Below are 25,907 nucleotides of genomic sequence, written 5' to 3' on the forward strand. Positions count from 1 at the left end.
TATATACTGGCCCATATTACAAATGAGTGCAAATATCTGCAGTGATTTTTCCTTCAGGGTGTAAAATAGCTCTTGGGAGCTAGAGATGACATTAGGAAAGGTCAGGGAGTAAAACCTAGCAAGATTTCTTGGGATAGGCTACTATATCTGAACTGCACAATCAGCATAATCACCAAAAGCACTGAATGTCAACTTTGCTGCAATCAACTAACTATTGAAGACTTGCATTAATTATCACATAATTATTTTGAGCCTAGTATTATTTTGCATACAAAGAAGAAAAATGATCATTCTCATTAAAATAGACATCCTTTTTGTGACTTTTTTTTTAAAAAAATCCAGATTTGTTGACAAGAGGAAAGCTTCCTAGAACAAATCTAATATTGTCTGTCCTTTGCTTTTAATTCGATGTCCGAACCTATTCCTTGACCAAGAGCTTGGAAAATTTAGTGTTTCACAGTAATTCAATCTGTTTTGTTTATCCAGAAGTCCAGTTTATTAATTGAATAGATTCTACACAGGAGAGTTGAAATACTTTGATAGTTAACATTTCTAGAATGTAGCTCTGTGCTTGCCTGTTCAATGAACACTAGCATATGCAGTCTTTCTGCTTAGCTGTCAGAGATACAATCCTGGAAATTAAAATTAAAAATTAAAATTTTAATTTGAAGTACTAAATGCAAACTTTGTTTTCATTGGCTGAAGTTGTTCCTGAACAAACCAGAACACTTAAGCTGGTATGAAACTAGTATGAAGCTTCCACATCCTGCTGTGATTCCCAATGATATCTACTGTACCTTGCTGTTCTAGAGATTCCCTAATTCTCAAGAACAAATGGGTCACAAAGGGAAGCAGGAGAATGAGGAGAACAAATGGCATTTCCATATATGGACGTCTTCCATTGTATGAACATTCTTCCATTGTTAGCAAGCACATTTGCGTGATTAATTAGTGACTCAAAATGTCAGTGTCTTTGCTTTGTTTTTCATTACCAAATAGATTGCAAAAGCCAGATCATAAAGAATGTAATCTGGTTTTGGCTTCCACATTTGACAAATGACAGATGTAACCTGTATGTGGGAATAGGATGCAGCCAGTTCAAAAATATATGTTGCTTTTTTACATTAAGCTTCAGATAAAGAGAAGAATTCTCTCTACAAGTCTGCAGCAGAAATAGTGCATGAGTCTAATCCACAAGGTTACCAAGTTAACATCTCTTTAATCACTTTTAATGTTTCCATTTGGTTAAACATGAAAGCATGCAAATTTGTGAAAGCAAACTCATTAGACAGCTATATTTGAGCTACAAAATTTTAAAAACAGCTAAAGAGCTAGTATTTGAGTTTTCTTTCAAGATTACTTCTACTTTTCCTTCATGGAACAGGATTTCAATTCCTATGCTGTTTAATAAATCAGAAAATATGCTGAAAATTCTGTAAGTTGGGAAATTTCTGCAGAATTTGACAAAATAGTGCTGTACTGTGGTGGTAATATATACTTACATGGAAGGAACAGAGTTTATGAACCATTTAGGACTACTTGAAATTTAGTGAAGACATGACACCTTAATGGATAGTTTTGTGTCTTGTTTGTTTAACCGGAATTTCTTATGCATGAATAAGATTTAGATGAAGCTCAAGATCACACTGAAGGTCATAGTATTGCAAGACTAAAGGTAGTTCTAAAATATTCAGAAACTCTAGGACTCTACTGCTACAACAGAAAAATAAACATAGCTAATCACATAGATGTTGCTAAATGTAGTTGCTACTTAGACCAGCCATTACAAATAAACAGATATACATAAACGTTGGTGCTTTGCTAACATTTACTTTGCTTTGCTCTTTAAAGAAAAAATAATAATTGCAGGAAAAGAAGCAAAGGAAGACTTGAGTGCCTATGCACATTTTTTAGCAACCAGGCCATTCTGTTACCTATTGTACATGTCCTACAATACAGAATCCAACAGTTCAAAAAATTAAAAAAAAAATTTAGCAGGAAAGCCAACTGATATTATTATTGAAAAGCCTTCTGTTTATGCTTAGAAATAATAGCTCTAAGTAGACTTAAGTTATTTGCCTAAGCAAAACCTCAAACCTCATAAAATACAGTGGTACATAAGTTTAGAAACAGCACATTTGGAAACAAATATATTTCAGTGCATAAAATTATGGAAAGGCTTTGTTTTATTTTTCAGCTGCCCCAAGACAATGTATTGAGTTGCACTTTGATGAGAAATATTCCATAGAGCCTTCTTGGGAGTGTAAATTTGATCATATTGAAGTGCGAGATGGACCTTTTGGATTTTCTCCAATAATTGGTCGTTTCTGTGGACAGCAAAATCCACCTAAAATAAAATCCAGTGGCAGATTCTTGTGGATTAAATTTTTTGCTGATGGTGAACTTGAATCTGTAGGATTTTCTGCACAGTACAATTTCACACCTGGTAAGTGTAAATTTTAATAATTTCAGAGGAAGATATTTTAGTATTTATAATGATAGACTTTAGAAATATTGTAAAGTTATGCAATAATATATTAAAATTAAAATGACAAATTTTTAATATATTTTAAATGGGAAAAAATGTTTGTTCTTCAGAAAATAGATGCTTCTTTTTTAGAATTTAAACTGTGCTTTGAATTTATACTGAGTGATTTAATTTAGTTAACTGGCTATTTATAAATATTTATTTTATTTAGTTAACTGATATAAATCATCCCACTCATGGTATATAATGTGAGACAAAAAATAAATAAAGCAATAAAGCAAAATAAAACTATAAAAATAGAAGCCAAAGCTTTCATTACAGGAAAAGTCTTTTTGAAAACCCACAGTTATGATGCCTAATGAAGCATAATAAAGGAAGTATTGTGAACCCAATCTAGGAAGTGATTTTATAACTGCAGCGTTCCTAACAACTTTGAAATCCTGGATGCACAGAAATAAAGTTGGCATTATGTGTCCAAAACTTCTTAGGTTGGTGATGATCATTATGTCAACAATTCTCAGGGTTTTTTTTATGACCTTGAAGACAACAGCCAAAGAACCATTAACTTGGAAAGACAGGAGGAAAAAGCTTCACATTTAATCCCTGCAGCACAGGCATATATAGGCTGTGATCTCTCCATGCTGCAGCAAGGAGGTGTTTTGTTGTAGTTGGCTTCATTCTTCTCTGCAATAAAGTATCTACACTGGCTAAGTGATGCCAATTCTAGAATAAGAGAAGATTTTAGGTTTGAAATTGTGCCAGGCTGAATCATGACAATAGAAATTTCCAATGATAGTTGCAAATTCTGGGCAAGTAGTATAAGATGAGATAGTTATCTAGGCTGTTGCAGCTATCTAAGAGATTACCTAGTGGCTGGAATTAAAAAAAAAAAAAAGCAAAACAGAAGCCTACAGTAACATTCTGATATAATGAACCATTGAGAAGGAGGGGATATCCATTAATTCCCGTTGTCCATTAACTACAAATGTAAGTAATTTACATAATCACATAATTGGTATAAAAAGCATCATTTGCAGTAAAACGTCCATTTAACAAGCAGACTGTCAGTTTAAACATCTTTTAGTGGAATTTGGAGCCACATGAAAAACATGACCATACAATCCTACACCTGTTAAAGCATGGTCCATTGAAGCAAGTTTAAGTGTACTATGGTTTTATCTGGGTAGTAATCATTGATGGAGTGCAATATACATTTTTATGCTGGGAGAATTATGATCACGCAGAAGGAAAACAATTGAAATGTTCACTATGTATTGGTCACATCATTATACCATATTAGTTTTGTATATGTAGATCTTGTCAGCATCACAGTCAACTATATGAATGTGTTTTCAGTAAATGAAATAATATTCTCCACAAAAGAAGTGGAAATATGCTTGTTTTAACATCATCTCAAGAAAATATTCTAAGAAAAAATGTATTTCAGCTCCTGCTCTTCTTCTTTCCTTTGAATATTGTCTTTTATTAAAAACAGAAACTAGTGATTTTTTCCCCATCTCTTAAACTGCAAATTGTTTTGCCAGAGGAATCCAAGATCCAAAGCATAGGATTCATTCAATCAAGCAGTTCTGTGAAATAATCTTAATTCCCGTCTTTCAATTCTGCCTTTTCTCAAATTGTCTGATTTTATTTCTGAAAGCAAAAGGAGTATCTGCAGTCGGATTTGCAATGAAACTTTGCAGTAACTTGCAGAAGCTTTCAGAGATTTCTAGAAGATTCATTATATGGAATGAGAAGTGCTCCATTCTGAATGTATGTCAATATCTTCCGTATAGTTAAAGAACTGTGAGCATCAATATGCTGGCTTCCAAGGTAGTATCTAGATTAAAGATTGTAGCTTGCATAGATAGATTTATTTATAAGAGGTAAGACTGGATTTTCATTCCAGTTGTAGCCAAAATAACTGGTATTCCCTAATATATATGGCATGGGTATCATTAAGATTAGTATATACCCTTTCTGTCTTATTAGAAGGCATAAATTTGAAAACCTCAAATTTATCAATGCCACAGAGATGGTAGTAATAAATTATTGATTTTTAAAAAAATATGTTATCTGTGAAACCAAGAAAAAGAAGAGGTGCAATAGGACTGAATAAAGATGCAGTTAATAAATACTGTACAAGCAGAGAAGTGAAGGTATAGGATTAACCATGAATAAAAGCACTAAAAGATATGCCAAAAAACATGAATAGCTATAATTATTGCGGATGAGAGTGAAGGTAGAATCCATAGGTTGGTGTTAGTTTCATATTAAATTCCAGTGAATTGTTATAACGAAAAGTGAAAAAAAAATAAGGGTAAATGGATGGGGAAGGAAAGAGAAATGTACAACTTTCTGAATGAATTTGAACCAAGGGGGAAAGTGTTTTTTGTTAACTGAAATGAATGAGAAAAGAATGCATAATAAGAAAAAATGACTAGGATATTTTGACAGCCAATAATGAATGTCCGATGATTTGGTGTATATTGGCTTAAGCAAAAGTGTCCTTAGAATATATGGTTAAATCTTGTCTGTTGATATCTACAGATGAAAAAGGAATGCTTTGAAAAGGATGGTATATTTTAGTTTATGATAAAAGACTAAAGACTTAATAAAAGATACAAAGATGAGAGGTTCTAACAGAATAATGTTTGCATAAATTTAACATCTAAGAGAAGAAAAGATGTTAAAGAATCTAGAATAAAAGTAGACTGCAAGAAGAGAAAGTGTAAATCTGCAAGGAACAAAGGAAAATAGATTAATATCACAGCACAATAAGGAAAGAGCATGTAGAAGTTACTTGGAAAAGAATAAAAGAAAAGTTACAGACTGCCACAATAGTAGGAAAAAGGATTCCTGCTGGAAGATGAAGTGGACAAGACTATAAATGAGGAAAAAAAGAACATAGATAGAAAAATGATGGGTGCAAAAATGACAGTGAAATATATTGCAAAATTGTGTATAGAAAGAAAAATGTACTACCAAAGAATGTAGCTAAAGAACTAGAACCAAAATTTAAAGCAGCAATGAAAATGCTGAGCAATATTGGTAGAAGGAAAATTGTTTTGGAATTTGGTGAAAGGACTAAATAAGGAGCCTCCAGTAGAGTGAATGGAATAAAGAATAAAAACGGTGAAATCATTTTGGATGAAACTGAAATAACACTGAAAGCAATATGTTATCAGGGAACAATAGTGGTGCATTGCTGGGTAAAGCCATAACAAATAACAAACAAATAAATGAAGGAAGTTCTAAATGCTGTGAGAATATTAAAAAATGGTAAGGCTGCAGATGCAGGTTAAGAAGCATTAAAACTTATTTGCTTCTGGGGTAGTTGTGTTACTTATAGTTTAGTATGCTTAGTTAATGGTTCAACACTGAACAAGGAATAAATGCATTTATAATTAAGTGTATGGGGAAAATTGGTGATGATCAGACATTAGATGATTGCAGACTTGAATGTATATCTAATTTTATATATGATTGAGGCCTTGTTGTTCTCTGAGAAAGGGAATAATTGTTTATATACAGTAAGGAAAGCCATAAACTGAAAGAAAAGGGAATAGTGTGCTTCAGTGTGTGTGGCAAAATAAGAAGCTGAGTCAAAAATGAATGGATGCTGTCTGAATGCAAAACAAGTGATGGGTATGAAATGAGTCTGTTAAGATAGCTTGGTCATATGCAGAGAAAGAATGACGGCAGAACTTCCAAACAACCATATGATGGAGAAATGAATGAATTGAGAGAAATAGAAGACAGACAATCCATAGCTAGTTGGAGTTGATGGCATCCTCAAAAATGAGAGTTGAGAGGTTTAAAGAAGAGACAGAATGCATGAACTGGTATATTGAACGGTACAAGCAAGGATGGTGGCTAGGATAGAAAGGTATAGAGAAATAAGATATGAATACTAATGGTGTAACTAAGTTTGGTTATATTTCATTTAATCCATTTGGCTTATTGTTTATTCTTTGTACAGTGTTACTTACTCTGAAATGGAGCAGTTAGATGTGTGTGTGTATGTATGTATGTATATATATATTTGATTGGTAGAAAATAATTTTTACAATGTACGCTATTTTCATAAAATTTTGATTCATTGCTTTTCCATGGTTAGAACCATGTGTTATCATTAGGCTTATTTAAGCTATAATTTTGATGATCTCTAGATATTTTTTATTTCAGCTACCACTATGAAGTACAGATTACGTATCATTCTATATTTCATTATCGTATTATTATCTCTCTTTCTATCTTTCTCTTCCTGGACTAAGTTCTTCAGTAACCTTGGCAAGATCTTTAGAATCGTTTGCCATTGCCTTCTTTCTAAGACTGAGAGGAAGTAACGAACCCAAGATCACCAAGCTGGCTTTCTCATTAAGGTGGAATTAGATTTCCAGGTGGTGTCTTAACCACTACACAAATAAATCTCTCCCTCCTTCCCTTTGTATATCCCTCACTCCCTCTCCTCCCCTTTCTCTCCATCTCTCTCTCTGATGTGAAATAAGGATATGTAATGTCGACCAAAGTTCTGAATGCCAAATATTCCTGTACATTGGCAATATTGAGTGCCTAGATTAGCTTTAGTTGAAATAATTTATGCATCTGGCATTAATACTCAAAATATAAAATGTTCTGGAAATGGCTCCCAATAAGATTTACTGGTAAATAAATTCAGTATTAGGAAACTTAGTTTCAGTGCATTATAAAGTAGTCCTGACCAACCTCATTTGATATAATATAGTGAGTCATAATCACTGTGATCTTTCACAGGTGGCTTAGATTTTAATTCCCATAATTCAAAGAGAAGAATTAGTAAAGGTGGGTGTATGTAGGTGAAAAGCTTAACTGATTCCATATTCTGTACATGGTACACTTATAACTACAGTAGCAAATAATTACAGTGGTAGTTACTGCAGATGTAGATTGAAATAGGATACTTTTTGTTTACTAATTAGCTCCAATAACTTGATTTTTTTTTCTTTTTGCTTTCCCATGCGTGGGAAACATTAAAATTCCTCCAAACTTGTTTTCTCCATTTTTTTAAATTGTAGTGTCTGTAAGTTACTATTCCAAGGTGATATCTGATGGTAAGGCTGAAAGAGTTTGAAAGAGTGCTTCCTTTTGGTGAACTGAACCTTCAACCCTTTTTGAATCTGTTTCATGCAACAACATTATCCTTTCATTTCTAAGAGGAATAATAAAATTTTCTCTCCCTGTTCTGTGTTAGAACTCTATTCAGTCTTCTCTTCAGAATTCATAATATAGAACAAGGCTAAAGGAAGCATAGAGTATCCTTGGCACATGCTGAACACTGTTAAGGCTGGGCATCCATGATATGTGTCATTGGCTGTCTTGAGTGTCCTAATTCAGGTGGTTTCTTTGCTTTGGTAAAACAAAAAATTGTGCCTCCATGGCCTTGTATTGCTTTGTTGGAATAAATAAATCTCATTTTACATAGGTCTACTTTATGTAACGTGTTTTCCCCAAAATAAGACCCAACTGGAAAATAAGCCCTAATTTTTCAGGATGCTCGTAATATAAGCCCTACTCCCAAAATAAGCCCCAGTTAAGATCGTCAGCCAGATGGACGCATTTAATACTGTATTTCTCCCCAAATAAGACCTAACTGGAAAATAAGCCCTAATGCATCTTTTGGAGCAAAAGTTAATATAAGTCCCAGTCTTATTTTCGGGAAAACATGGGTAGTGTTTTATATGATGGTTTTCAGTTTCTGCAACCAAAATAATAATAGGAATAGAATAGAGCTGGAAGGGACCTTGGAGGTCTTCTAGTAGTTCAGCCCCCTGCTCAAGCAGGCGAAACTATACCATTTCAGACAAGTGACTGTCCAGTCTCTTCTTAAAAACCTCCAGTGATGGACGCCCATGATTTCTGAAAGCAAACTGTTCCACTGGTTAATTGTCCTCACTGTTAAGAAGTTTCTCCTTAATTCCAGGTTGCTGCTTCTTTGATCAGTTTCCAACCATTGTTTCTTGTCTTGCTCTCTGGTGCTTTGGAGAATAGTCTGACTCCCTCTTCTTTGTGGCAGCCCCTCAAATACTAGAATACTGCTATCATGTCACCCCTATTTCTTTTTTTCTTTAGACTAGCCAAGCCCAAGTCCTGCATCTGTTCTTCATATGTTTTCGTCTCTGGGCCTTTGATTATCTCAGTTGCTCTGAAGTTTTCCCAAGGCCTCAACATCTTTTTTGTGGTATGGTGACCAAAATTGGTTGCTGTATTCCAGGAGTTTGGTCTGATTGGTATAGTTACAATAGGGCAACTATTTCTTTTGACAGCCCAAGCAGCCATAATATGAATCAGATTATCCGTAGTTAAATAGTACAAACAGCTTGATTTGGGGGTGTTTTCACTGATTATTGTACGAGCATATATTTCTGTGTTGTAAGCATATGGGTTTCCTAAAGAAACTGTGTCTTCTGTGTGTGTGTGAAAGAATGGAAAGAAGAATGATACGTCACTGCTCCAGAATAGAAATTGGAGTACTGACCCTGTGCATTTCTGAGTTATCTCCTGTTCCTTTGTAAAAAATTTAGAGAAACAGATTATTACTTTGATGATAATAGTAGGCATGATGGATTTACTTGGAGCAGAATTTTATGATATGGTACATATGGCATACCTTTCACTTTTGTAATTTTCTAAAAAAGGTACTATGTCATCCACATGAAATATTGGTGGAATGGTAAAGTTGATTCAGTTTCCCCACATTTGGGGGGAGGGGAAATGGCCCATTGGTGAGGTGTTTAAAAATTATTCAGTAAGTTTCTACTTAATGGTGTTTTCTTTTAACTCCTAAAAAAATGGTTTGAGGACATCTGTTGCTCAGACCTGTTTTCTACAGTGAATTTATTTTGTAGTGCAGCAGACAGAGGGCCAGACAGAGTAAGCTGTGCTTTAAGCTGATCACTTTGATTCATCTGGAATAATCAGATTTTTTTTTTATCTTGGTTTTCTCCTCTTGGAATCTGTAAGTCTGTGGCCTCAGATGGCACACTATTAAATTCAGTTCTATTCACTGGTGGAAACCATCTGTGTTTGCATTTGGCTTCATTGATATGAATGACAACAGTGTACTGTCTGTCTTTGAAAACAGAAAGTGTGTGTGGCACACAAGGAGCCGGAAGATGGGAGGAATAATTTCTAGGAAATGGTATAAACATAAACATATATTCTGCCTTTTTGTGTGTGCATACATTCTGTATGTAAAAACATAATGAGTCAAGACAAAAATAGCTTGCAGAATTTTTTCAAAAGAAAATATGTATCTCTATATTCCCATCTTCTGCATTTTATACTTTAAAAAAAAAAATCAACTTAAAACAGTTTTAGCTAATTTTTGAAAGGCAGATAAGGCATGATTATTCATTCTACTTTCTTGGTCATGAGTTCAGATGACTTCTGTAAAGGACCACTATTTTACCATTATATCAGATATCATACCTTGTAAGAAACCAGCTAATAGTAGTTGTTGTTCTCTTCTTTGTGCATGCAGTGAGTGTACTAGGGTATCGGCTTTGCATTTTGGAATCCGCTGTAGAAGTTTGAAAGAGCAGCAATTCATTTTATTATTTTTATCTAAAACATTTTATAGCTAATCACTTTGGGTCGTGGTCATGTTCCTTTGAATAAAAATAATTGTCTAGCATTGAGCCTTCTATTTGTATTAATTAATAAATTGATTGATTTTTACTTAAGTATGTTCTATAGCCATCCATTTTGCTATAGTGTCTCTGGGCAGTAAATAAATAATTAAAACCAGAACATAGTAGTATAACTCATTTAATTAAAACATTTCAATCATAATCAATATAACATGTCCAAAGAATTATTGCATTGTATAGTCAGTAAACAGCAACAGCCATAAACTAATCTAACTAATCTAACTGCTCCAAATGTTTGAAAGAACAACCAGGTCTTTAGCAGATTTCTAGGGCTGATACCACAACAGAGAAGACATTACTCTTGGATCCCAGAACTTGGCATTGATTAATGGACTTGGAATATGCTCATTCTGTTGGTTTTGGTTGGGTAAGCAGAAACAATTGGAGACCGGCAGTCCTGTAAATTACCTGGCCCTGTGCTATGTAGGATTCTACAGATGAAAACCAGCACTATGAATTGCATCTAGTTCACTGGATGCCAGTGCATCTTGTAGAACAGTAGTATTATATGAGGGAACACCTAAAAACTCCCCATACTTCCACGTTTTGGACAAGTTGAAGCTTCTGAATGTTTCTTAGTGCAGCCCATATAGACCATATTATAGCAAGTAACCCCAAAGCTTGTGCAATTCTGAGGCTTCTTGCCCCTTAGCAAGACAGGGCAGCAGAAGGCCAAAAGGGACACAAGTGGTGGTGGTGGTAGGGAAATTGAAGTGACCACAGGGACACTGCAATAGCCATAATGTTAGACATAGGTCATAAGTCCATTTTTTTCAACACCATGATAATTTTGAATGATCACTGAATGAATAGTCAAGTCAAGGACTAACTGAACAGACTTTTTCCATGAAACAGAAAAAAATGCACTTGTGTTTTTGGTTTGGATGATTAGAAAAAAATTGGATAGTAGAAAAAAGTGACCTTTTTTAGTATACGTTTATGAATAATACTGCAGTTGTTGGAATTCTCAGTAGAATGTCTATAGTGAACCTGGGAAATAGCTGAAATTCAGTAAATTTAAAAAAATGTAATTTGGGTTATATTGCAGAAAAGAACCCGCATATGTGGTTTAGGAATAACCCTGGGCTAATTTTTACATGAGAATGGATAATGAAACTCTTAATATTTCTAAGTGCAATGATTATTGAAATTATTCCATGTGCATGTGGAGCTAGATGCAGATATCATGCATTTACTTCTTAGGCTTGTTATTGCCTATTGGTTATTTAAATAATTTGCTTTACTTTGTTTTGATTTGCATTTCCAAAGCTGATATTTGTTTAGGATTATTGGATTAACTGTTTGCGGGATATAAACTCGTTCATTTTTATTCACATCTGTCTTGGGATTCTCCTATTGACATATTTCTGTCATACTAGTTGATGTGCAAAATCGCTTAGGTGTTTGATAAGTGGATGTGGTTTTGCTTTTATGGGTTTTAGAATACATCAAATACATCAGAGAGCAGAAATTTTTTTTAAAAAAAGATCATTCTTTTACCTATAATTCCATTTAGAAAAGCAAAAAGTTGCATTATGTCATTATTTTTGCTCTTTTAAACTGTTTTGTAATTGCTGATACAACTTTGGTTCTTGGCAGATTAGAAATGTAACAAGAAAAAAAGGCTAAGAACAGGTTATTTGTCCTTAATTACATAATCTTAATTAATCAATAGTAACATATTGGTATAATTAGAGGAAATGTTTCTGTAGATCTATAACTTGTGTAACACTCATTTTGCATCTTTGCAAATGTCCCAAGGGTATATTTCTGTTCTATTTCATATTTGGAAGGGTGCTGATGATGCAGAAGTGATATCTATGATCTTTTGTTCTAGGCTGCTTCCCAAGCAAGTTTGCAGAAAAAAAAATCCTTACTGCTTATAGCAACAGTACTGCATGAGAATATCTGCAGCAGTATAAATTTGTCATTAAATGTAAAGATGCAAGATACTTGAGAACATTTTCTACTTTCCTGTTGAAAAAAGACAAGTTGCCATTGTTAGGAATAACATATACTTCCAGCATCATTCAAGGCAAAAAAGGGCAATAATAGCAAACTATGGCAAACACTGATAATCTGCTGGTCATCACTTTGTCAACATTCATATAATTCTAAGATTATTTTCATTCTCCCCAAATGTCCACATAGGATACAATCTATACATTAATTTTTACTGTAATAGGTACCATATTAAATATAAAAATGGGGTTAGCAATAGTAGAACATAAAAAGCTGTAAAGCTTATAAAAACAATATCTCAATAAATTCTAGAGAAATAAGTTAATACACCCAGAAAGATAGATGCAACAATATGTGGAACTTAACTCTGTTATGGAGAATACCATTGACAGCTAAAGAAAAGAAACCAATGGATCATTCAGCAGACCGATCATAAATCACTAGTGGCACACACAATCAGACTCAAACTATGCCACTTTGTATACCTTTTATATGAACAACAAGGTCTCTAGAGAAAGTTATAATGCTGCGAAAGATGGGACAGAAAGATGAGAAAAGGTCAAGCTTCAATAAAGGACAATATTTGTAGCTCAGGGTTGAAATGAGGGGTCCTTGATGTTCTCTGAACTTTATTGTTTTATTGCAGATATTTCATTACCCAAATGATGTTACCTAGTTTGGTTAATGAAACATCTGCAAGAAGACAACCAAGCTCAGAGCACCAAGGACCCCTCAAGAAGGAGTCAATTACCGCAGTGATGGGTGTACCATTAGAAGACATGAAGGACTGGGTCAGGTCTAGATCATCATAAGTTTAATGCAGAGGTATAGGATAGTGGAGCCATTTGGTATAGTGGTTAAGACATCGGGTTAGAAATTGGGAGTTCAGTGGAATCAATAAGTCTGTTTACAGATGCATTGTCTCTCTTATCATTTCGCTCCAGCCACATCCCCCCCCCCTTTTTTTTTAGCCTTTGTGTTTTCAGTGCAAACATCTGCAGCTCCTGTATTGGTCATGTAAAAGGTACAACAAATGTAACACTGAATTTGGTTGCAGAAAACATTTAACTATGAGCTAATCTTCTACAGATAAATTCATTTTAAATCACTGTAGCTAAAGCTTCCAACCTAAGCATAATTATTGGGAATTAAGCGTCATTCATCCTAATGAGGTTGGCCCTTGAATTGGGTCAAGCTCCAAGAAATACGCTTGCTGAAAGTATAAATGTGATTATATCTTCAGAAACGTTCATCTGTTAATTTCCATGATAGCTTTATTGAACTATTTTAATCAAAACATATCATTATAGTTTCTCAAATAACAAATACAGTGAAGTTTAAAGGATGACATTAGCATCTGAATTCTGCATTAATTCAGGTACTGTTGTTTCAGGACACTTCTCTCTCTCTGACCCCTGTGTGTGTGTGTGTGCATGCTACTCTTCAGTGCAAATTATGCCTCAAAAGATACTATAAAGATATTTTGCTTTTGCTTTTCCATCTAATCATCCAAACTGGCAACATTTCTTTGCCCATCATATTTATAAAATTGCAGAACGTTTATCATGGAATAATACAAGATTTTTTAAAATCTTCCTGTGAGAAATAAATCTCAGCCATTTTATTACTGGATTATGCCATATTTGCTTTGTAATTTTCAGGTGGATAATTATTAAGGGCTAACACTTACTCCATTTAAGAAAAAGACATCATTTATATTTGTGACACTTCCATTGTTAATGATTCACATCTTGACTTCAAGCCTAGACTGATTAGAATGATAGAATTACTGAATGTATGAACTGGAAGGAAAGTTGCAGGGATTGTACTCAACTCCCAGCTCAGTGCAGGAATCCAGTGAAGCATCCCTGACAGATGGCCATCTGGCTCTGTTTGAAAAGATCCAAATTATAGATTCTAGGAAGAGTGTTTTATTGCTTAATATTAGGGAATTCATCCTAATATTCAATCCAAATCTCATTTCTTATATTTCACCCCTTTGGACATTGTTCTGGCCTCAGTCACAAAGAGAATAGCTGTATTCTCGCATGTGGTAGCATTCTAGACATCTGTAAACTGCTATGATATCTTCCTTCCATCCTCATTTTGCAAACTGGACATACCCAACCCTTTTAACCTTTTGTCATAGAGTTTTGTTACTGGGTTCCTTTTTATCCTAAGTGATTCTCCTCTGTGTTGAATCCAGCTTCTCCTTTTCCCTTTTAAAATGTAGCATTTTTTAAGGAAAAAAATATATACTCATACTGGATGCAATGCTTTGGTAAATTAATTCAAGATTTTACAGACATTTCTAGCTGCTGCTCATTTAACTGCTATTTGCCCACAAGAATCTCTAGATTCTACTCATGTGAACCATTGCCAAAGGAGGTTTCTTCAGGCTTGAAACTATCCATTTTGTTTTACTTACTAATTGAAGATTCTTGCATACTGAACATAAACACCTTGGAGTTGTCCCAATGAACAATCCTGTTCAGATCATGTTGAAATTATTTTGAAAAACTTCCTGTCATATGGCCATTTGAAAGCTACCTCTTCATACAAAGTTGTTGAATACCACAAGATCTATTTGATTCTTCTCTCTGGGACAGCTCAGAACTAAATTTCAACCATCATTTGGATCCAATTGTTCAACCAGTTGTGAATCAATGGAATCATATTATCCTCTAATGCACATTTATTCATATTCTCTCCAAAAATACCATAATAAACTTTCTCACATCTCCCATAGCTGGTACTTGATAATGGTAGTGATATTGTCTAAGTACTCATAGACATGTTGTTGACATGTCCAGGATAACTTCATCCTTGTTTTCTATAGTACATTTTGAAAAATGAAATTGGTAGTAAAAGTGATTAAAAATCTGTTAGACCTCTTACTTGGGAAAAAGAAAAACTTAGCAAGTATTCTCCTTTTAGTATAGCTTGCTTTTTTGAGAATGTGGTGAGTTAATATAGGAAAATATACCTAGGAGAGTTTCCAGCAGCTGGTTCAGTAACATATAGTAAACTTAACAATAGTATTGATTTTTTTTTATCCTCATGCTTTCAAAAAGGTTGCTATATTTATAGATTTCTTCAATAGACGTAGAGTCTTTTGATATTTAGTGCTACATTATCTCCTTTTTTATATTCTATCTGTATCTTTGATTTTGTGTCCCAGTCCTGACTCATTCAGTCAGGCTTCTATGATACAAATAGGCCACAACTTACAACCATTAATTTAATGACTGTTCAATGTTATGACAGTGCTGGAAAAGTGACTTATAACTAGACCTCACTCTTACAATCATTGCAGCATTTTTACAACCATACGATCAAAAGCTGGGTAATTGGCATGTGTTTATGATGGTTCAGTATCCCAGCGTCATGCAGTCACCATTTGCTACCTTCTTGGGAACCTCTGACAAGCAAAGTCAGTGGGACAAATCAGATTTGCTTAATGACCATGGTGTTTTGCTTAACAATTGTGGCAAAAAGATTGTATAATAGGGCATGACTCCCTTAATGAGTCCATTGCTTAGGGATGGAAGTTCTTGTTCTAGTTGTCATAAGTGGAGGATTACCTGTACTCATCAGATCATATATAATGCCCAGTGTTAGGATTTCTAGTTGCTCCTGTTTGTTGTGCAAACTGTGTGCCTTAGTACTCAGATATTGGTACCTGGACATATTACTGTTTACTCGTCTCCCTATCAATGTGTTGGGAATTTCCCATGATCCTTTCTTGCCTTCTACTGAGTTCCAAGTTTTTTCTGCCTGAGACTATGCTTTCATAACTTCCTTTCTTCTGATTTAGTTTAATGGAGAATTCTTTAAAATCATATGCAAATAGCTATCTTCTATTTAATAAGCAAATACTAGTTTTAGAAATGAATGCAGATCTGAACTGGAGCAAGTTTTGGTGACAGAACTGTATACAATTGCAGTGATTTGAAAGAATCCATCATACATAGCTATCTAGCTATATTAACCCTCTGGGTAAGTACAGACTGCAGGTAGATGAGTTACCTGCTGTCCTAATTGCTTACTGTGGACTAGTATTTACTTAGTTTGTATAAAATATATCTTCCTTCAAGTTGAACATGACAGGTAATGCATATGTGCATCTTCATTTTTAGGCAACAATATGGAAGAATTTGCTGTTGCTTTCATCTGTTTTTTTTTTTTCCTTCTAACCTCCCAATCTGGCCTGTATTACTGGAATCTCTTGATGGTCCAACTTATCAGAAGAATGAGTTAGATTAAATTGTGCCTATTTCTAATGCTTGGTAAGTACATGGTGTGCAAATAGCATTGGACATTCATAGGTCGTATCTGACAGAAAAGGAACTATCCCACCAGCCACTGTGTATTTGAAAGACAACTGCTAGCTTTTTTCAACTAGAAAAGGCAGTCTTGTTTTCTTATTCCTTGTACTGCATGGATGCAGGCAAGAAATATTAATATTGTTTCTGTTCTGCTTCCAAGACTAGCAGTCTCCTGAATACAGTAGCAACTTTGCTGTGTCCGGGAAATAAATCAAAGCATCATTATATGTCTATGATAAGATAAAAAGATTATTAAATGTGATAATTGTACAGAACAAGTATTTTATTACTGTGATATATTGGTGTGCCACAGCCAAAGCAAAATCTTTAGAACTTAGATTCAGCATGTAATATTTAAACATATTTCTCCTTAGTGACAGAGAAGATCATTGTACATTAAAGTGGCTGAACTGTGTGAAGTTTCTATGCTGTTCTTGTAAAGAAAAGAGACTGACCTCCTCAACTTTCTTCATTTATATGGATCTTCTGTTCACATTATTAATTCAGTGGTTTTAGCCAAGGAAACTGTTACTAGAGAATTTAACCTTCTTTTCAGAAAATGTCTAACCACAAGTTACAATGCCAACATAAATCCGGAATTAGGCTTTATTAAAACTTCTCTTCAGTGCATATAATTATCATTCCCATTTCTGTGACTCCTACCATTATTGTGAATACATGTATACTTAGTTTCTTAGTCTAGCTTTAGAAGTGTTTGAATCATCAGGCTGTTATAAAGAAATAAGGTAGGCCTCTTTCTTTTAGAGTTATTTCATGAATCATTATGACACAAAACATGACTCAAACATAAGCAAGTTGTGTGTGCTATCATGAGTGGATTCAATTCCATTGGGCAATTATCACTGCAGTAGTGTTTCCAGTAATGAATTTGGCTCCAGTACATTTTTATTTTTAGAACTAGAGGGGAGAAAAAGCATATAAAGAAGAGAATGAATGAAAAGACCTTCCATGTGGTATGTGTGCTTTCATTTTATCTGTGAGCCCATTCATGTGTTAAATGCTCATCTATTCTTGCCTGTCAGAAATATTTCTATGCTGGTTGGCAGTCTATAATGCATAGGGCTATCCATATGGCTTCATTCAGAAGTATTAGAGATACGTACAAACAGATCTTGTAATATTGCTGTCAGTGAAACTATTCTTGAGCTTGGAGAGCAGAGGCAACAGATTTTTGCTATGATTAACATGTTTATTGATATCAGTCCAACAAATATTTGCTTTTGTTTGTAGTTCTACTCATTTTGTACTTATCCAGATTCTGAAGACTGAGCGTATTTATATCAAAGTTGAAATTGTTTCCATGATAACAAGATGGTTACATTGCTCATTATTTCTTTCATCCATTTTGACTCGAGGGTGAAATTGACAAGCTGAAAACAATTATATACAGTGCATTATTCAGTATGTATCATTACGTTGTCTGAATTTTGAATGATAACACCTAATAGATCTTGCTACTAAGGGTGAGGGACACTGAAATGACTCCTGATCTTAATAAAATTTGGATCTGATCTGGTTTATTTGATTAGTAAAAGCTCTGAATTCAAGATTCAGAGTCCAGAAATAAAATTTGTTGAACTAGAATGACACTAATATTTCTCTTTCCCCAACTATTTGTTGTACTGTATTATTTTGATTTTACTTCTAATATATTGGGGGGGGGTTGCTCCAATTTGCAATTCTAAATATATATGGCTAATCAGTAATCATAAATAATTTATACTTATGATTAGCAGATGTTTATCCCATTATTTTCTCAAGGGAGCCATAAGTAATATTTATTTCTTGTTTAATTTTCATCTTTATTATTACCAAAAGTCCCCCAACAGGAACATACCTAAAGGCCCCAAAATAAATAAACCAGCATGGCAATCTAAATATCCCATAAACTTAAACATTGGTACCATCATAAATGAAATATTTTGCTTTAGGAGGCTCCATTCTCAGATCCATTGACTCTATCTCTAAAATTATAAATGTTGTCTTAATGAAGCTAGAATGTAATCAAGCTACAGCTACATCTAACTATCAATTTGTTTTTACATAAAGATAGTTCTCCGCTTATGACCACAATTGGACCTTGAATCTTGATTGTTTAAGTCAGGGTCCCCAACACCCGGTCCGTGGACCAGTACCGGGCCGCAGCATGCCAGCAACTGGTCTGCACAAACAAGCAAAGCCCCATCTGCGGGATGCAGGCAGCACACAAAACCACACACTCTCTGGTCTGTGGGAAAACCTCTCTCCACGGAACCCAAAAGGTCTTATTTAAACATTGCTTCACATAAACCAGAGGTCCCCAACCTTTTGGGCACCTCTGGTTTATGTGAAGCAATGTTTAAATAAGATGCTTCTCTCAGTGACTGGAATCCCGGTTCTTACAGTTGTGATCATTAAGCAACTATGCCATCTTCCTGTGGTGGGATGGGGGAGAGGGCCACATGCCTTCAGCCATACCCAAGAGGCACAGGCCCTCTTACCACCCAACTCGCGAATATGATGGTGTTTGCTAGCATTTTCACCAGGGGTGAAACCATAGATGTCCATTCCTCCAATGTGCCAGAAGATTTCCCCTCTACATTGGTGTTAGATAGAGATCAGTGGAATTCAAGGATTGGATTTAGTCTGTTTGTTGCTACACAGAGACTCTAGGCTGATTCCTTTTTGACTCTATCCCTAGGTTCTACCACTCCTCCTACAAAAGCTGTCTTGGCTTCTATCTTCACTGTTCTTGGAATTTTATTTTCCCATTAGTTTATCCATAAACAATCCAAGCAATAGTTTATCTTTTTAAACACTAAACTTAACTAGAAACATATTTTTAATATAATTTATTAATTTTTTATTAAAAACATATAAAAAACAAATTATTAAAAGAAAAAAGACAGGAAGGAAATATGCAAAGGAATAAAAACAAAAAAAATATAAAAAGAATATCTCCCAACTTTCTTTGATAATTACAAATTTAAATTCATTAAGCTTTTGATCTAAAATGTAATACCTATTTCTGTAATCATAAACATTCATAATCATTGCATCACAAAATCAGTATATTTTTTCCAGTGTATAGTAAAAAGTTCAAAAATGCTTTCCATCTAGAAACAAAGATATCTTTTTTTCTTTAATCAATCTAGTTTTGCCATCTTATCCAGTTTTATTAACTTCACCATTCATTCTTCCATTGTGGGAATTTGTAAGGTTTTCCATCTCTGTATACAAAAGTCTGGCTGCAGTTATATATCAAAACAAAGTCCCATATACTTTCTCCAACTGCTCATCTATCAACCCTAAAAGAAAACCTCAGGTTTCAATTGTACATTTGTTTGACTAATTCTCTGAATTAAAGTACATACTATCATTGCTTTGTATTGAAAGTACATTCATATTTATCATATTTCAAGTTCACCTTGAAATTCATACAAAAGCTATTCAGCCATTCTATGCTGCCATTGTGCCTATATCTGTCCAAATTTGTCTCTTAAAGTGTAAGGAATTACTCTAAAGATTACTTCAAATATATTGAATGAAATGTTTAAAAAGAGGACAAGGTCAAATGGTATTTAAGGATAATCCAGCAGCCTTCCTGTCTATTCCATAATTTTGCCGATACAGAAAAATACTATCATTCAGAACAACAGAGGTTTATTCAACTGCTCATCTTCTAGTAAGATAATACATTTTTATGTTCCATCAATGTTGTATTGTTGGAGCTCTCCATCCTTGGCTTTGGTTATATATTTCATTACCCAACACAGGATTGCTGGAGTTTTGAGAGTTGAGTTCCTTTGATTTGCAGAGATTATATATTCTTCCCACTTATGAATGCTTGAAAGTAAGGGTAGTCTGGGCAGATATTGTCTTGCAAGCGATTGATGCTTTGTTACTAGATTATAGTATTTATTGGCTAGTATGGTGACTTATCTCTATGTTGGTGGTTTTTTTGTGATTGATATTGTTGATAGTTATGTAAGAGGTGAGCGCATTAGAGAGCATGCTTTTCTTGCATTTTGTTGTATTTAGGTTTTTTTCTAGATTAATAATGAGATGGCTCTGGTTTATTTAAGTATTAGTGGATTTCTGTGTTGTTCAACTAGGGGAGAAAATGTTGCTTTGTGATTCATTACTGTTTTTCAGTAATTTACATAGTCTGTAATTTACAGTTAAGTTTGTATACACTGTATCCTGCAAGAACAAAAGAAGTTCACAGTTCTGTCACTTGTGGCTTCAATATAGATAACATTTCTGTTTAATGACACTAAATGTGTTAATTAGCATAACAGGTTCAGGAGTTCTGAGTTACAATCCAAAATCTCTTTGGAAAGGCCCACCATTAATTACATAATTATCACTGCCTGCATTTCACCCCAACCTGTAATAATGCATGACACCTCATGCAGTCCACAGAAGTAGATGGTAATGCCCCTATCTGAATAATTATATTGAACTTTAAGGTGCTGTTATGTTGTTGAATTTGCTGCAGTAGATTAATATTGCTACAACTCTGGAAAATTTCATATTGCCACTGTGAGTCACTCAGAGTCACCTTTTTTTCAAGATGGGTAGCCATTTAATTATTACAAATAAACAAACCTTCCAGCAATAATCTTTCTGTTTCCCCTGCTGTTTCCAAATCTTTGATTGATCTGTCTTGTCTGTCTGTCTGTCTGTCTGTCTGTCTGTCTGTCTGTCTGTCTGTCTACCTACCTACCTACCTACCTACCTACCTACCTACCTACCTTCCTATCTCTCTATCTATACGCACACATTTCAAAACAGCATGGATATCACCAAAACTAAAATTATTAAGCAGAATAACTTACATTCAAAAGAGAACCATTGTAATGCAAGATCATAGCAATTCACCCATTTTGCATTTGAACACCACATCTCCAGCAGGAGCTGACTCTATAGATTTCTATGTGAAGGCAGAAAAGATGGCAAAAACTTCTCTGCCTGCCGTGAGGGGAGAAGCAAGATGAAATTAAGGCAAGTCAGACAAGACTGCAGTGTTGTTCTAGAGCAGGCATGTCAAACTGCCAGCCTGCAGGCCGGATGCGTCACAACGAAACTGCGTCCACCCCATTGCCAGCAATAGGGAAAAAGTGATATGTCGTGCGATGTCACGTGACGTCGTGAGTTTGACATGCCTGTTCTAGAGCTTGGTTGTCAGCAGCATATTCCCACAACTGGCAGACTTAGTTTGCCCAGGGTTCTGCCATTTCTGTTAGTAGTGGGGATTACCTAGAACTCATAATGGGAGACTGAAGTCTGTTCAGCTGGATGCCAGGTTCATTACTACTCTGCCCTGTGTGTCTTCTTTATCACAAATATTTATTATATGTGATTGTTTAGATTTCAGAGGTTTTAACAAGAATTTTATCCTAGAAAGCATAATATATATAATTTTAATAAGTAATAAGACACAGAAAGATCTGCCTTGGAGTAAATAATGTATAGTATACAGTAATACCTCACTAATCATCATTAATTGGTTCTAGGACGCGTTATGAGTACCAAATCCATTTTTCTCTCATATGGAATAATGTAGTGAGTTACAAAGCAGCTGAAACCATTAAGCTCTAGCTTGTGCATTGAGTACCAAAGAACAATGAGTACTGGGGCAAAATGTTTGCATCAAAATGCGTTGAGTACCAAATTCAATGAGTTTCAGAGCAACTGAGTAGCAAGGTACCACTGTATTTTCATTATATAAGCCCATCTATGGATAAGCTGACCTTCAAAATTTTCATATCTTTTTAATTTTCACAATTGGCTTGTTCACGAGTGGCACTTTTTCATGTATAGGTTGTGCTGGTACTTTTATAAAGCCGAGGAGAAAAAATTATGTTATAGGATAAGCCCTTCTATAGATAAGTTGAACCCAATTTTTGGTTTGTAGTTTGGCCTACATTTTTCAGCGTATCTGTGAGTATATATGGTAAGTGTGATGTTACATTTTCGGCATCTTTGCAGTGATCTTATTTGGCTTAGAGGAAATCATTCTAATCAGCAGTTTTTATGGGGTAAACCTTCCTAACATTCTTCAGGGACAGGAGAACTATTCATGCACTTTAGATATTTTTTATGTACAGTCCCAAAAAAGATTTCTAGTTTTATAACAAGCTGCTGGTCATTATGTGGTTTAATTTTAGAGGTGCCTAAGTAGCTATATCACATTTGGTAAAGTATAAAGTTCTCCAGTGAGATTTATTTTTACGTGCCTTTGCCTACCATTAACTGCCCTGAAAGTGGTGCAGGTATGTGTTAATAAAGCAGATGTAAATAAAACACCATTTAATAATTTTAATTAACAAAATCAGTATTCAAAATTATTTGTACTACAACAATACTACAGTACAAAAGTTGGTACTACATTATTCAGTTTTTGACACTGGGTAGAATTTTCTGGTAGGACACTGCCTTTGTAGTTGAAATAAGGAATGACTTATGAATGGTTGAAAGCTGCCATTACACTGAGCAGTTTAGTTTGGAGTGATTTGTCTGAATTATTTGTGAGTGTTTGATCTGCTTGCAAAGCATGTAAGGAGAGATGTGTGTTTTGTGACTTCAAGGACAGGGTAGTTTCTTGCAGGTTGATCTTGTCATGTCTTCCTTTGCTTTAACTTCTCAGTGTTATCTTGACAGACATACAGACTATTGATGAGATAAGCGCTTGGCTGCAGAATTCCTCAGGCTTCAAGAAAAAAAAAAGAGAGCATTATTCCTTACTCAAGAAGATTTGTAATAGCTAGACTAGAATGTTCTGTCATTCTGAATGTTCTGTTATGATAATAATTTATCATTTTAAGGCTTATAACACAAGTGACCAAACCTCATCTATCCTCCTCTTGTTGATTTTTCAGCCCTTGAATATTTTATCACATCTTGAAGTGAAGTGAACCAAAATTCAATGTCCAAGCTGAGTTATATTTTGTGTTGCTGGCTAGTCAGACATGTATTTTGCATTTTTATACATGAGTCTTGCATTTGAAATCCATTGGGTGGTCAAAAATAAGCTGAGAATATTTATCTGAAGTAGCGTAACATTGGCAGTGATTGACTCTTCTCCTATTCTATAATTATGTGGTCAGAAAGCTGTGAAACAACAAACAGGACTAGCAAGGATCTCTGATTAGGTCAGTTGAGAACTGCAAAAACTAGAGGCAGGAGATGTTTGTCACTGGTAAACTTAGTAGTATCTTATATCAGAATTGAGGAGGAGGAGAGCAGCATAAAACAATGCTAAATATATAGCTTCACTGCAAAGGGAGATTTTTTTTTAAAGAAAACAGATGGGGATAGAAATGGGCTAAACAGTAGCAATTATTTCTAATTATTTGTAGTTATGACTGAATACTAATTAATTCTTAGGAGATTGGTTTTGTTTATAAAATTTTTTTAAAAAAAATCATTGAAAAAATGTTAAATAGATAAATTAAGCTACTTCTGTTATTATAAAATTTAAGTTAATAGCTCTTACAAGGTTGGTTTGGTTATTTTATTAATAGTTTAAGACAGGTATATCAAACTCGATTTCATTGAGGGCTGCATCAGCATTGTGGTTGCTTTTGGGGGATCGGGGGACATGACTGGATGGGCATGGCCGGCTCGAAATCGCTTGCGTTGGGGGCACCTGTGGGGCTCCAGGTGGGGCTGTGACAGGGATCTGAGGATCTCTGGTGGAAGGCGGTGGGACTGAGATGGGCACCAGGGCCTGGTCCACCAGAGGAGCTTCGCCATCCCTTTCGGGCCCACCGTCTGTCTTTGCTGGTGCCTGCCATGGGATGGGGTGGGTGGGTGGATGGGTGGCTGCCTGGTGTATTTGGTGGGCTGGATTGTGTGCCTTCCCCCCATGGCTCTGCCTTCATTTGCTGCTTGGAGGGCCAACCCGGCAGCCACGGTGCTCCGACACTCCTGCACTACACAGGCTTCGGGACACCAAGGTGCACTGCCTGATAGGTTGCCCAGGGTTGGTGGGCTGTGTCTGTGGCCAGGTACTGACAGCTCCCTGTGCACTCGCCAGCTATGTGCACACAGTTGGGATGCCCAGCTGGGCGGAGTGGTGGGACTGGTCCCTCACTGTCTCTGGGGCTGCCTCATGGATTCAGCCCACAAGCCTTGAATTTGATATATCTGGTTTAAGATGTTTCATACTTCTTCAAGTATTTTAATTTTTCAATGAATCCACAAGAAAACTCTGCTTTTGAAACAAGTTAGGTATGAATGTGTTTATGATCTCAAAGCCTTGTTCTTTGTTGTACTAGGTTTCTTCCCTTTAATTTCTTGCCCTTTGTCTTTTAGACATTTGAAAATAATTTTGCTTTCCTTGTTACTTAATCTTCCATGATCTATACTACTGGCATAGTGGTCGAAGAATGTACATTTCATTAGATTTAGCACAATTTATTAATCCCATGTTAGTATTGTCTATACCAGGGCTCTTTAAACTTGGCCCTTTTATGACTTGTGGACTTCAACTCCCAGAATTCCTCATCCAGGCACGCTGGCTGAGGAATTCTGGGAGTTGAAGTCCACAAGTCATAAAAGGGCCATGTTTGAAGACCCCTGCTCTATACTATCAGCACTCATGTTTAGGATGCTAAAGATTGCCATAGTAGGGAGATTCTTGGTGGAAAATTATTATAAATCTATTTTATGCTGCTATTGATTATTGGTATCCAAACACCTCATGATGTCTACTTACACTATACTGGAGGGTGCTGAACAGGGGCTTCACTGCTTATTGCTGCTTTAATTATATGGAACTAATTGATTCCAACCTAATCAATACAAATGTATTGTTCTACTGTATTTAATATAAGAAATTGAAATGATTAGGCCCCATGATCAATATGTGGATTGAGATCTGGGTTAAGATTCTGGTCCTTCCACCAGAAAAAGACTTAAAGCAGGAAAAAGGACAGCAATATGCAATTTAACATATTTTCATTGCTGATAGAGTTAGATTTGCAAATGTAAGTGACTGGCATGTAAAAGAAGAGTTAGAGTTTTTTTATATGTGTTTCCTTTCTGCACCTGCATCTGGCCAACCTTCTCTGAACTAGGAAACCAAGCAGTTCAGTACTGGTTAGTAAATGGAAAGGAGACCTCCAGAGAATTCCAAGGCTTAGAGTAGAGAAGCAAGTCTAAATATAGTCATTAAGGGAGACAGTGAAAAACCATTTCTGCTACCCAGAGTTGTATGGCTGGGATAGTTTGCAAACATACAGATACATAATGTTGCTGATAAAACAATATTGATGTGTCCATGTTGAATTGATCTCCCTTGGAGAGCATTTTTCCTTCTTCCTTTTGCAGCTGGCCTGACCTTCTAACTTAACTGTCTATCACTGCTGGCATGGTGTCAGTTTCCAGCTTCAGCTACTTACTAAAAGATTCTTGAGACTCTTGGTCTAT

At 35.2% G+C, this 25,907-nt stretch overlaps 1 protein-coding gene across 3 annotated transcripts in view; it reads left to right on the top strand.

Annotated features, from left to right (window-relative positions):
* The window catches only part of NETO1 (neuropilin and tolloid like 1), a 77,534-nt gene that overhangs the window by 13,376 nt on the left and 38,251 nt on the right, over positions 1-25,907 (top strand). For 2 of the 3 annotated variants that reach the window (XR_005556662.1, XM_039342972.1), the window contains exon 4: positions 2,198-2,446. Coding sequence is in view for 2 of the 3 variants with exons in the window: in XM_039342972.1 (XP_039198906.1) it covers positions 2,198-2,446 (249 nt within the window). In the remaining variant the exon portion in view is untranslated. Of the gene's footprint in view, positions 1-2,197; positions 2,447-16,388; positions 16,431-25,907 lie in introns of those variants that run through there. The other variant, XM_039342973.1, reaches the window with a different exon arrangement.

Source organism: Crotalus tigris, unplaced genomic scaffold, assembly GCF_016545835.1.
Source record: "Crotalus tigris isolate CLP2741 ecotype Arizona unplaced genomic scaffold, ASM1654583v1 scf7180000017830.1249129, whole genome shotgun sequence".
Classification (NCBI taxonomy): Eukaryota; Metazoa; Chordata; class Lepidosauria; order Squamata; family Viperidae; genus Crotalus; species Crotalus tigris.